The following is a 14,420-nucleotide window of genomic DNA, read 5'->3' on the forward strand; positions in this document are numbered from 1 at the left end:
AGACTTGGCTAGTTAGCTAGCACTCTGCGTAACAGTCATACCTCACTGATAATATTCCGCGCAGTGAGGCATGCGTCGTTTTTACAGCCAACCCGGAACACTCCGATTGGTTTACTCACGCGCCTTTCTGCACCTCGGAGCTCTACCATTGGAGAATACATCTCATATATCAAAGGGTTTCATTACAAACAATATCTGCCTCACCATCAGCAGCCACACCCATTGAACCTGTAGATTAGAAGCTAATGTCATGTTATATCTTAGCTGTCCCTTTCTAAAATGGCAGATTGAGAGTTCCTGCAGTAAAAATTGTGTTCATTCATTAAACTAACTCTAAATAACAGCATAATATGATGTTGCTGCCTGTCAGAGTTTCTATAGCTGCTGTATTATATGCCTGCAACATCCAGTGTGTCAACTCCTGTCTTCTCCTATAAAACCTAAAGGTTGCCAGCTTTGAACGGGATCAGATTTAAACAGAAAACTCTTATCCTTTTCATATTGTCGCTTTCCACATACATACAGTACATGTCAATTTCATAACCATTTGGAAAATGCCTAAAACAAATTATCTTTCTAAAGTCTATCACTACCCCTCCCTGCTCATAATAACTGACACAATGAATCGGCACTCTTGACTTATCAGCTAGGACCAGGGAAATGGGGGTGTAGGAAGTTAAGATGCATAGTTGTTCAGTATCTCTCGGGCTAGGCTATATGACTCGCCACTGCTCCCCACATAGACACAGCAGGCTTTCACATCTCTACAGACGACACAACGTGCTGCGCCGCGTGTAGAAGCTAAGGTTTACTGAGAACTATGGAGGGACCTTATAAGTACATCAGGGTAAGAGGAAAGCAATTCAAGCAGAGTTTATATAAATATTATTGTATGGAGCAGTTATATGTGGCTTATAGTGAAAGGAGTTGACACAATACGAAGGGAATAACTGCCAAGAACTGCAACTACATGTATAAGTTTAAAAAACTCCATTATTGGAAAAATGGCTGTTGTAAATGTATTGCTTTCATGTTTTTCCAACAGGATGGGAATGGGAAAGTTAGCCGGGTCATACGAATTGGAACCCGAAAGAGCCAGGTATGATACCTTTGGTGGTTGAGTGGAACCAAATTGCATTTTTTGTTGTTGTTGTTGATTTCAGGTAATGTCATTTCTCTCTTTAACTATTTTTCCAGTGTCAGTGAAACTACTGTAGAGTTACACTTTTGAATGGCGAAACAGCTTTTGAATGGGGGGGGGGGGGGGGGGGGGGGTAGAGAGCGTGGCAACTCCTTATCAGATAAGGTTCCCCTCTCTGTTCCCTCTGATACAGCAGTCAGGGACGTCTGCACCTCCTGCATCAGAGATAGATCGTTCACTGCTCCAGTCATGTCTAGCCTTTTACTACAGCTTGTTATGCTCACGTCCCACTGATTTGGTAACTCACGGCTGAACATTTGCTTCTTGAATAGCCTATGATATTCAATATTATCCAAGAAGTGAACTAGCTAGAAACCAGCCATCCAAAATGCAGACACACAAATGATGTAATCCAAATTTAATTGATTTCTGTTCATTTGTTGACCTCAGCTGGCTCGTATTCAGACGGACAGCGTTGCAGAAAAGCTGAATGGACTGTACCCCGATGTCCACATAGAAATAGGTGAGTCCAGGTGTCCCGCAATACACTCCTAGGAAAAAAAGGTGCTATCTAGAACCTAAAAGGGTTCTTCGGCGGTCCGCATAGGAGAACCCTTTGTAGAAGCCTTTTGCGTTCCATGTAGAAGCCTTTCCACAGAGGATTCTACTTGGAAACCAAAAGGGTTCTACTTGGTACCCAAAAGGGTTCTACTTGGTACCCAAAAGGGTTCTATCTGAAACCAATAAGGGTTCTCCCATGGGGACAGCCGAAGAACCTTTTGGAACCCTTTTTTCTAAGAGTGTATGAAAAAAAGGTTTTATACAAGTAACTGGCAAAATAATAGAAACACTTGAGTAAATGAAGGACACAAAGTACATTGAAAGCAGGTGCTTCCACACAGATGTGTTTCCTGAGTTAATTAATAAGCAATTCACATCCCATCATGCTTAGGGTCATGTATAAAAAGTCTGGGCAGGCCATTATTTAGGCAATTTTTGGGCTACCATGGCTACGCCCCCATAGGGTGCCCCCATACACAGGGCATGAGTGGTCACTGAATGGTTTGATGAGCATGAAAACGATGTAAGCCATATGCCATGGCCGTCTCAGTCACCAGATCTCATCCCAATCTAAGGGTTATGGGAGATTCTGGAGCGGCGCTTGAGACAGCGTTTTCTACCACCATCAACAAAACACCAAATTATGGAATTTCTTGTGGAAGAATGGTGTTCCATTCCTCCAATAGAGTTCCAGACATTTGTAGAATATATGCCAAGGTGCATTGAAGCTGTTCCGGCCCAACGCCCTATTAAAACACGTTATGTTGATGTTTCCTTTATTTTTGCAGTTACCTGTATGTTGTGTTACTTATAGTGCAGTAATCTTCATTTGACTATAGAGATGCATCACCAATAAGATGTGTACAACACAGTAATTAAACGACTATATCACTTTGATTACGTCATTGTCTTTCTGTTTCAGTTGGCATGACAACTACAGGGGACAAAATCCTGGACACAGCGTTATCAAAGGTAAATCTATTTATATACTAAAGCGTGCCTCATGAGAACTAAATTGTTGCCCAAATTGTTCATTTTACTTGACTCCAGTAGTGTGCAAAAACCACTGCCATTAGAATATACAGTGTTTTCTCCATTGTGTACATGTAAACTTATGGTCTGAACTGAAAATGATACGGGGTTAACAGTTAGTAACCTATTTCCTTTCTAAATGCAGATCGGAGAGAAGAGCCTTTTCACCAAGGAACTGGAGACTGCTCTGGAGAGGAACGAGTAAGTCTAATTTTGCCATCTGGAACTGGCATTTCAGTTGGATCCACTTGTCAGGCTTGGGTGTTGTCAAGAAAAATGTTGTCAAGAATGGTGATAATAGTGGTCTCTTGTGTGTGAATAAGCCTTGTAATATACAGTCGCTAGTGAGAGTCTACACACCCCTTGCACAGTCAACACATTTTGCTGCCTTAAAATGTGATCTCAAATGGGGATATATTTGATTTCTTTCCTATCGATCTACACAACCTACTCCACATTTTCAAAGTTAAATCAAATTAATAAAAAATTGTTGATGTGTTGGTAACGTATGTCTTCACACCCCAGAGTTAATACTTGGTGGAAGCACCTTTGGCAGCCATTACAGCGGTGAATCATTTTGAATAAGATTCTACCAACTTTGCACAACTCTTAGGGCAACATTTATTCATTGTTTTTGTCAAAATGGCTCAAGCTCAGTAAATTTGAGTGGTAGTCATTGATGGAGCAATATTCCAACCTTGTCTCTGATTTTCAAGCAAATTCAAGTCAGGGCTGAGGCTGGACCACTCATGAACACTTGACACCTTTTGAAAAGCCATTCTGGTGTGTCTGACCAAAAATTGTGTGATTGTCCCGCTGAAAAATAAACTCTATTCCAGGGTTAGCTTTTTAGAAGACTGAGATGGGTTTTCCTCTACATTTTTTCCTGGGTTAGGGTTAGGTTTAACCCTTTGCTCCTTTCATATTTTGTTTTATCCTGACAAACTCCCCAGTCCCTGCCGGTGAGAAGCATACCCACAACATGATGCTGCCACCACAATGCTTGACTCTGTGTTGTGTTTGTATTGGATTTGACCTAAGCTTGTAGTTTTTAATTTAGGCCAAAAGTCAATTTCTTTGCAGTGTTGTCTTGCGGTATTACTTCACAGCCTTGTTGCAAACAGAATGGATGATTTGAAGTGGCTTTTCTAAAATAGGCTTAATTTGTTTCACTTTGTCATACAGGTCAGTAATGTGGAGTGAATACAATATTGTTGATCATATGCGTTTGAGTATTGTGGTGGCAGCATCAGGTTATGGGTATGCTTGTCACCGGCAGGGACTGGGGAGTTTTTCAGGAGAAAAAAATATGAAAGGTGCCTCCCGAGTGGCGCAGTGGTCTAAGGCGCCACTACAGATCTGGGTTCAAACCCGGGCTGTTTCACAACCGGCCGTGATCGGGCGGAGCACAATTGGCCCAGCGTCGTCCGGGTTAGGGTAGGGTTTGGCCGGGGGGCTTTACTTGGTTCATCGCGCTCTAGTGACTCCTTGTGGCGGGCTGGGCGCCTACAGGCTGACCTCGGTCTTCAGGTGAATAGTGTTTTCTCCGACACATTGGTGCGGCTGGCTTCCAGGTTAAACGGGCGGGTGTTAAGAAGTACGGCTTGGTGGATCATGTTTCGGAGTACGCATGACTCAACCTTCGCCTCCCGAGCACATTGGGGAGTTGAAACAATGAGACAAGATTGAAATTGGGGAGAAAAAGGGGGTAAAAAAACAAAACAAAAAATATATATATATAATATGAAAGGAGAAAAGCCCAGATAAAAAGTTACACGAAACCCTGCCTTAGTCTTCTGAATACCTAAACCTGGAATAGAGTTTTATTTTTCAGCGGGACAATTACATGAATTGTAATGCCAAAGACACATCAAAATGGCTTTACAATAGGTGTCGAATGTTCCTGAATGGTCCAGTCTCAGTCCTGACGTAAATCTGCTTGAAAATCTGAGACAAGGTTGGAATATTGCTGTCCATCAATGACTCCCAACCAAATTTACTGAGCTTGAGCAATTTTAACTATGGATACATGTTGCCCTAAGAGTTGTGCAAAGTTTGTAGAATCTGATTTCAATTGTTTCACAGCTGTAATTACTACCAAAGGTACTTCCACCAAGTATTAACTCTGGGGTGTAAAGACATACTCCATCAAGACATCTTAGTTGTTTTTTTTTCTCCATACATTTTGAAAATATTCTATAATTTTCTTTCACTTTGGAAATGTGGAGTAGGTTGTGTACAGTAGGATCAGTAGGATTTAAAAAAATGTTTTATACATTTTTCATATGTAATTTAAAGGCAGCAAAATGTGGAGACTGTGCAAGGGGTGTGTAGATGTTCACTACGCACTGTACATTCAAACTGTACGCTACATTACTATTAGCCCGAATCTGGAAAGCTACTACTGCTGAAGTACTTTCTTTATTACAACGTAATGGCATACATTTTGAGTAGCTTCAACACTTCAGACAAAACCATTGATGTCTTCAAGACTTTGATTTGTGCAGGTGTTGATGTCCAGAGTCTTCGCTCTGAAGTGTTGCAAAAATAAATGACTCTGTTGTGCTGTGTCTCCTATAGGGTAGACTTGGTGGTCCACTCTTTGAAGGACTTGCCCACGACTCTGCCTCCTGGCTTTACCATAGGAGCAGTGCTAAAGTAAGTCGCCACAATAGTGCCTCTGTAAGGATCCACAGAGAAATCAAACACACTGTCCTTAATTCATCTGGGCCTCTTGTTTGTGTTCAGACCTTTGAATATACTGATTTGGTGTGAAACACTATCAGTTTTACTCACATATTGTAATATATTGAAAGTTCTTTCTTTCAAAGTTTATACAGGTTTCATCATTATTTCATTGACTATGTAGATTTGAAATCATGATCTAGCTAGCGTGTGTAGACATTTACTTTGAATACTCCAAGCGCACTAGAGTTTGTCACTTTCTGAATATCTACTATTGAAGTAGGATTGTCTTCACCACTATTGTGGAATGAAGTAGCCTCCGATATTTTAATGGTCAATAGTTGTTTTTCTTCCTGTTCTTTTAAGGCGGGAGAACCCCCATGATGCAGTTGTCTTGCATCCCAAAAACATGGGCAAATCTCTCGACACCCTGCCCGACAAGAGGTACGAAACACAGTTGAATTTTACTCATTGTTTGAAGATTCTTTTCCTATCTTTTGTAAAGGAGTGGCTTGACATTGATCTTGATGGGTTTGTTTCGTAGTGTGATAGGCACAAGTTCGCTGCGACGGGCTGCTCAGCTAAAGAAAAGATTCCCCCACCTTGAGTTTAAAGATATTGTATCCTTTCACTCACCGCCACTCACAGTATAGCGAAGGATAAAAAAAGGATCTTCATTTCAAATCTGATGCACATCATGTCAGTCATGACTACATCTATAGAGGGTTGTGAGTTTGTTTCCTTAGTGGGGGTTTTTCCAGCGAGGAAACCTTAACACGAGGTTGAAGAAGCTGGATGAAAAGGACGACTTCTCGGCCATTATACTGGCTGCAGCTGGACTCAGTCGCATGGGCTGGGAGAGCCGAGTCAGCCAGGTAGTTACTTCCAACATTCCACTTCACAACACCTTGTCCATACCAAGATTAATCTGAATTAATAAAGATTCAATTGTATGTGGTTTATAGACAATATGTAAGCCTACTGTATACGGTGCCTACGGAAAGCATTCAGACCCCTTGACTTTTTCCACATTTTGTTATGTTACAGCCTTATTGATGAAATAATAATATATATAGGACAAAATGCAAACAGGTATTCAGAAATGTTTGCAAATGTATTAAAAATAAAAACAGAAATACCTTATTTACATAAGTATTCAGACCCTTTGCTGTGAGACTAGAAATGGAGGCCAGGTGCATCCTGTTTTCATTGATCATCATTGAGATGTTTCTACAACTTGGTTGGAGTCCACCTGTGGTAAATTCAATTGATTGGACATGATTTGGAAAGGCACACACCTGTCTATATAATGTTCCACAGTTGACAGTGCATGTCAAAGCAAAAACCAAGCCATGAGGTTGAAGGAATTGTCTGTAGAGCTCCGAGACAGGATTGTGTCGAGGTACAGATCTGGGGAAGGGTACCAAAACATTTCTGCAGCATTGAAGGTCCCCAAGAACACAGTGGCCTCCATCATTCTTAAATGGAAGAAGTTTGTAATTAACCAACATTTTTCCTAGAGCTGGCCGTCCAGCCAAACTGAGCAACCGGGGGAGAAGGGCCTTGGTCAGGGAGGTGACCAAGAACCCGATGGTGACTCTGACAGAGCTCCAGAGTTCCTCTGTGGAGATAGGAGAACCTTCCAGATGGACAACCATCTCTGCAGCACTCCACCAATCAGGCCTTTATGGTAGAGTGGCCAGATGGAAGCCACTCCTCAGTAAAAGACACCGGACTGCCTGCTTGGAGTTTGCTAAAAGGCACCTAAAGACTCTCAGACCATGATAAAAAAGATTCTCTGGTCTGATGAAACCAAGATTGATCTCTTTGGCCAGAATGACAAGAGTCACGTTTGGTGGAAACATGGCACCATCCCTACGTTGAAGCATGGTGGTGGTGGCAGCATCATGCTGTGGGGATGTTTTTCAGCAGCAGCGACTGGGAGACTATTCAGGATCGTGGCAAAGATGAACGGAGCAAAGTAGAGTGAGATCCTGGAAGAAAACCTGCCCCAGAGCGCTCAGGACCTCAGACTGGGGCAAAGGTTCACCTTCCAACAGGACAACAACCCTAAGCACACAGCCAAGACAATGCAGGAGTGGCTTCGGGGGAAGTCTCTGAATGTCATTGAGTGGTCCAGCCAGAGCCTGGACTTAAACCTGATCAAACATCTCTGGAGAGACCTGAAAATAGCCATGCAGCAATGCTCCCCATCCAACCTGACAGGGCTAGAGGATCTGCAGAGAAGAATGGGAGAAACTCCCCAAATACAGGTGTGCCAAGCTTGTAGCGTCATACCCAAGAAGACTCAAGACTGTATTCGCTGCCAAAGGTGCTTCAACAAAGTACTGAGTAAAGGGTCTGAATACTTATGTAAATGTGATATTTCAGTTTTATTACATTTGCAGAAAAAAAAGAAATACGTTTTTGCTTCGTCATTTTTGGGTATTGTGTGTAGATTTGATGAGGGGGAAAAAACGATTGAATCCATTTTATAATAAGCCTGTAACGTAACAAAATGTGGAAAAAGTCAAGGGGTCTGAAAACTTTACGAATTCATTGTATCTTTAATTTGTGTCTTTGCATTTGAAGATCCTGGGCCCTGAGGACTGTATGTACGCTGTTGGACAGGTGGGTAGATTTATTTTATGAAGGAGAAATTGACAACTTTAACTCTTATACCTGTGGCACTTATTCCATTGTGTAATAACAAAAAACGCTAAACTGTTATTAAAACTGAACATTTTACCTTGAAAGGGTATATCACAGTTGCTAACCCATTATCACCAGGCCTTCGTCCGAGACCCCTTTTGGCACTGTATACAGTTGAAGTCGGAAGTTTACATACACTTAGGTTGGAGTCATTAAAACTGTAACGCTCGTCTTCCTCCTCGTCTGAAGAGGAGCATGGATCGGACCAAAACGCAGCGTGGGTTGAATAGATATCTTTTAATAAAGCAACGAAGATGAAAAACACACTTGACAAAATACAAAAACAAATAAACGACCGAATGAAAACAGTACCGTGTGGCGCACAAACACAGACACGGCAACAATCACCCACAAACAAACAGTGAGAACAGCCTACCTTAATATGGTTCTCAATCAGAGGAAACGTAAAACACCTGCCCCTGATTGAGAACCATATCAGGCTAGTTGACAACCCAACATAGAAACACATAACATAGAATGCCCACCCAGCTCACGTCCTGACCAACTAAACAAGACTAAACAAAGGAAATAAGGTCAGGAACGTGACAAAAACTTGTTTTTCAACCACTCCACACATTTCTTGTTAACTAACTATAGTTTGGACAAGTCGGTTAGGACATCTACTTTGTGCAATTGTTTACAGACAGATTATTTCACTGTATCACAATTCCAGTGGGTCAGAAGTTTACATACACTAAGTTGACTGTGCCTTTAAACAGCTTGGAAAATTCCAGAAAACGATGCCATGGCTTTGGGAGCTTCTGATAGGCTAATTGACATAATTTGACTCAATTGGAGGTGTACCCGTGGATGTATTTCAAGGCCTACCTTCAAACTCAGTGCCTCCTTGCTTGACATCATGGGAAAATCAAAATAAATCAGCCAAGACCTCAGAAAAATAATTGGAGACCTCCACAAGTCTGGTTCATCCTTGGGAGCAATTTCCAAATGCCTGAAGGTACCACGTTCATCTGTACAAACAATAGTACGCGAGTATAAACACCATGGGACCACGCAGCCATCATACCGCTTAGGAAGGAGACGTGCGTACTTTGGAGCGAAAAGTGCAAATCAATCCCAGAACAACAGCAAAGAACCTTGTGAAGATGCTGGAGGAAACAGGTACAAAAGTATCTCTGTCCACAGTAAAACGAGTCCTATATCGACATAACCTGAAAGGCCGCTCAGCAAGGAAGAAGCCACTGCTCCAAAACTACCATAATTACGAGGATTAAATGTCAGGAATTGTGAAAAACTGAGTTTAAATATATTTGGCTAAAGTGTATGTAAACTTCCGACTTCAACTGTATGTGAGAATTAGAATTTTCAGCATGGTCTTAACTGACTGAGGGTCCATTGCTTGGCTGTATTCCAGGGGGCTATTGCCATTGAGGTGCGGGCCAAAGACAAGGACATCCTGGAGATGGTGTCTGTTCTGCACGACCCCAACACGGTCCTGCGCTGTATAGCAGAGCGAGCCTTCCTCAGACGACTGGTATGTCTCACTCTGTCTCCTAGATGTTTTATTATAGTGTGTCCAGTGTATCTGTGAATATTTGGCTGCTAGTGGATTGTTGATGCTACTTAATGTAGATACTCGTATAGGACCAGTTTCCCAGACTCAGATTAGCCTGGGCCTAATCCTGGACTAAAAAGCATGCTCAACGGAGAATCATCATTGAACCGGCTTTTTAGTCTAGGACGAGGCTTAATCTTTGCCTAGGAAACCGGCCTTTGAGGTACAATTGCAAGTGAAAGTAGAAGTCTTTACATTTAAAAAAATATAAAGTAATGGTAGGCTTTATAATTGTCACATAAACAGTACTTAAAGGGGCAATCCAGAGTTGAAACAATCACAACGCGTACACCCCACCTCTATTTTGGTAAAAAGCTGATGGAGGGGTCTGGAGAAATGTAACCACTCACAACTTCGTAGACAGAGCTATGACTAACCATCTAAGATTTAAAAATGATAGTTTTAAACATGTTTGGAGGCAATACAGTGTTTAAAAATATATATATTTACAATGTTTACAAACATTGGAGTAGAACAAGGTTATATTTTGTGTTCTGATTGGGTAAGACAGTTGAACTAAGCTCATGAGAAATTTCTAAGTTATATTCCTCAATAATAAATGGGTATAAATCATTACAGTGCATCAGTATACCAGTACACCACTGGGCCGAACACCCTGCCATTCAGGCGGTGTCAGAGGAAGGCCCTAAAACTTCATGCATCCAGCCACCCAAGTCATAAACTGTTCTCTCTGCTACCGCACGGCAAATGGTACCGATGCACCAAGTCTGGAACCAATAGGACCCTGAACAGCTTCTACCCCCAATAAACTGAACAAAAATACTGAGGAGTATTTCTGTCTGTACTAAAGCCCTTTAGTGGGGAAAAAGTCATTCTGATTGGCTGGGCCTGGCTCCCCAGTGGGTGTGGGTTTGCCTATGCCCTGCAAGTCATGTGAAATCCAAAGATTAGGGCCTAATGAATGTATTTCAATTGACTGATTTCCTTATATGAACTGTAACTCAGTAAAATCTTTGCAATTGTTGCATGTTACGTTTATATTTATGTTCAGTATAGTTAGTTAAATAGTTAACTAATAGCTACCTGGACTATCTGACCATTTTTTGGCTCATCACATACACCGATGCTACTGTTTATTATCTGTCCTGTTGACTAATCACTTTATTCCTAGTTATACAGTATGTACATATCTACCTAAGTTACCTCGTACCCCTGCACATCGACTCTACTGGTACTCCGGTGTATATAGCAAAGTTATCATTACTCATTGTGTATTTATTATTACTTTTATTATGACGTGTTATTACTTTTCTATTATTTCTCTATTTTATTTTTCTCTGCATTGTTGGGAAGGGGTCGTAATCAAGCATTTCACTGTTAGTTTTCACCTATTGTTTACGAAGCATGTGACAAATACAATTTTATTTTATTTCATTCATTTATCATTTAAAAAATGTATGTAGCTAGTGCAGATTACCCCCTTTAACCAAATGTCAATATTTTCTTGTATGTCCCATTATATTTGTCTGTCTACACTCCAGTGTAATCACTTTCGCTTGTTGTAGGAGGGGGGTTGCAGTGTACCAGTTGCTGTCCACACTGAAGTCAAGGACTCTCAGGTAAGGGCTTATGACACTTGCTAACGTGCACGTGTGTGTCATTGCATATCCATGGTTGCATTCTTGCGTGTATGCCTTTTATAACTGCTGTGTTCTATTTACCAAAGCTCTACCTGACGGGTGCAGTGTACAGCCTGGATGGTTCAGACAGTCTCAAGGAGACCATGCAGACCAGCATTGCTTCAGACAATAAGGTCCGACTACTGATTTCTCCCTCCCAGTCAGAACACAAAATGAACCTCTTCTCATTAAACGTATCAGCTCACCAAGGGGCTCCCTTCTCAGGGCATATCTATTTGGTTTATTTAAGCTGTCTTTCCTCTGTGGTAGGTGGAAGAGCGAGTGGATGAGTGGGTCCAGCGAGTTGGCGTCACAGCGAACAACATGCCAGGCCCGGCCCAGGATGCTTCTGAGACGCTAGGTCTAGACCTGGCCAATCTACTCCTGAGTAAAGGGGCTAAGGAGATCCTTACCGTGGCCAGGGAGCTCAACGATGCGCGATAAACACATTCTGTGCCCCCAGCTGGGTCTGGAGGTGTAACCTGCACTTACCGGTAGTCCATACTAATATTAAAGCTCACACGTGGCTGACTGAGGACTCGTGATATAGAATAGCACCACTAGACCTGGGTTCGATTAGTATGCGTTTTCACTTAGAGTTTGATTTAGCCTGCTTTCAGCGCCAGAACATAAATGTACAGGTAACTGCCAAAATAATGGAAACACTTGAGTAAATTAGGGATACAAAGTATATTAGTATTAAAACAGGTGCTTGCACAGACATTTGGTTCCTGAGTTAATTAAGCAATTAGGATCCCATCATGCTTAGGGTCATGTATAAAAATACTGGGCAGGCCATAGGATCACAATGCCCTCATCCACAGGGCACGAATGGTCGCTGAATGGTTTGATGAGCATGAAAAACAATGTAAGCCGTATGCCATGGCTGTCTCAGTCACCAGATCTCAACCCAATTGAACACATGGGAGATTCTGAAGCGGCGCCTGAGTGTTTCCCACCACCATCAACAAAACACCAAATGATGGAATTTATCGTGGAAGAAGGTTGTCGCCTCCTGCTAATAGAGGTGCATTGAAGCTGTTCTGGCTCGTGGTGGCCCAACGCCCTCTCGAAACACTTTATGTTTCCTTTACTCTGGCAGTTACCTGTACACACATTTAGGGACTCCATTTCTAACAGTTGTTGGGATCATGCTACCTCTTTCATCAACAGAGCTCTGATGAATGACAGAGCTTTGATTGATGAATGACGCGTGTGACACATTAGTGATGTCTGTTGAACAGACCCAGAACATGCAAGCTACGGTGACAAACTCTAGCTTATGAGTACTATCAGACCAAGCCCAACTGTCTACAACACCAGAGCGACTATTACTTTTACGTGTATATATATTTTTTTCCCTTGATCGATGGAATACTATGTCAAGAAAATTAGGAAAGCACTGCATATAAACAAACGATAAACACTGGATGCCGTACAAAAACGAAACGTTGGATACCTGTGACATTTTCCTTTCAATGTGTTCACATAAGTTTAATGTGTTTTGGATCCTGGGAGAATTTTTATTGCTTACTTGTTTTGCTATACCAATTTTAAGAATATAAAGCAGCGTACAATAACACCCAACAAACGTCATCTGCGTCCTTAAAAACAGGGCCTGTGTTCATAAAGCGTCCCAGAGTAGGAGAGCTGATCAGCTACTCCCTGGCCATGTAATCTTATTCATTATGGCAAATCTGATCCTAGATCAGCACCCCTATGCTGAGACACTTTATGAATACGCGCACAGGTTTGGTATGTTCACTGTGTGTACTTGATCCAGCCTACTAGTCCACGACTTCAGAATTGAACAAGTATTCCATAACCATCCCACTAGATATTGCTCATATGGTAACTATGTGTGTGTGTTATGAAGAAAATAGAGAAATTAATTGAATGTAATATAGTTGTAGGCTACCTTTTTAGATATGTTGTGGCATTTAACAAACCTTATGCTGTCAGATAGCATAGTTTTGTGCTTTACTTTAGTTTCTGTCTATATGGCTGCTGTGTGTACAGCTTTGCTTACAACCTAATTACCTTGATCTACAAATATGCCTTTTCCTTGTACCCCTTGAGCCTGCACAGGTTTTCCTCATTGTGACCCCTCTAACTTATATTTTTGCAGAATTCATTATGTTGCATCATGTTATATTAAGTGGTGTTATGTTGTCTGACTATCGATACTTGAAAAGGCATAGAGAGGGTGGTTGTGCCATATTTCTGTTTGGCAGCTTTCTGCTTTCCGCTGTAGTGCTCAGACGTTTTAAGAAGATGCTGGTCAAATGATACTTGCCATACCATCTATTCGTTCAATATCGCAGCAGTCATCATGATATGACAGAATGTGGAAATGTATTGCAATCTGAAAGCGTGATGCTATGCTTTGTCACCTTCATTAATTCTGTGTCATAAAAAGGAGGCGGCCTCAATTAAAGCCACTTGTTACTCTCTAGCTTGTACATTGAAAGTATTTTATTTGATTCGTAGTTTATTATTCAACCAATGTTTGGTAGAGCAGCAGAGTTTTCAAATAAGCGTTTTAATTTTCTTAGTCCTCTTCGTTCTTTCGGTCTTAAATGAGCAATCGGCAAGCGCTTCATCCATTTTGGGACTTTCTGAATTCATTAAATGTACCCATTGATTCTTGAAGAATATAACTTCTAAATGCCTCACAAGCTTAGTTCAACTGTCGTACCCCATCAGAACCCAAAATATAAGCTTTTTTCACTCCAATGTTTGTAAACAAAGTAAATATAAACAAACATGCCTCAAAATATGGGTAAAACTATAATTGTAATATCATGGATGGTCAGTCCTTGCATCCATAGCTCTGTCTATGAATTTGAGAGGGGTTACAACCCTATCCCTCAGCTTTTTACCGAAACAGGCGTGGAGAAAACACATCGTTATTGTTTCGACTGCTGATTGAAGCTTAAAGGGAAAGTTCACTATTTTACAAATTAACATTAGATGGTTGGTTCCTCACCCTGAAAGTGATCTGGCCTAGGAGAAGCTAATCCATGTTTAGGTTTTCTTTAAATAGCCACTACAAACTTAAGATAACTTTGGC

General features: G+C 41.4%; 1 protein-coding gene across 1 annotated transcript; it reads left to right on the forward strand.

Annotated features, from left to right (window-relative positions):
* The first annotated feature begins 761 nt into the window (after positions 1–761).
* Positions 762–13,880, forward strand: LOC120018828 (porphobilinogen deaminase-like). The gene is made up of 14 exons (XM_038962043.1): positions 762–847; positions 1,046–1,099; positions 1,592–1,664; positions 2,625–2,674; positions 2,880–2,935; positions 5,315–5,392; positions 5,786–5,863; positions 5,964–6,039; positions 6,181–6,294; positions 8,012–8,050; positions 9,507–9,626; positions 11,234–11,287; positions 11,395–11,481; positions 11,618–13,880. Exons 1-14 carry the CDS (start codon positions 821–823, stop codon positions 11,789–11,791), a joined length of 1,080 nt encoding a protein of 359 aa, XP_038817971.1. The 5' UTR covers positions 762–820; the 3' UTR covers positions 11,792–13,880.
* Positions 13,881–14,420: the final 540 nt, after the last annotated feature.

This window comes from Salvelinus namaycush, chromosome 23, assembly GCF_016432855.1.
Source record: "Salvelinus namaycush isolate Seneca chromosome 23, SaNama_1.0, whole genome shotgun sequence".
Classification (NCBI taxonomy): Eukaryota; Metazoa; Chordata; class Actinopteri; order Salmoniformes; family Salmonidae; genus Salvelinus; species Salvelinus namaycush.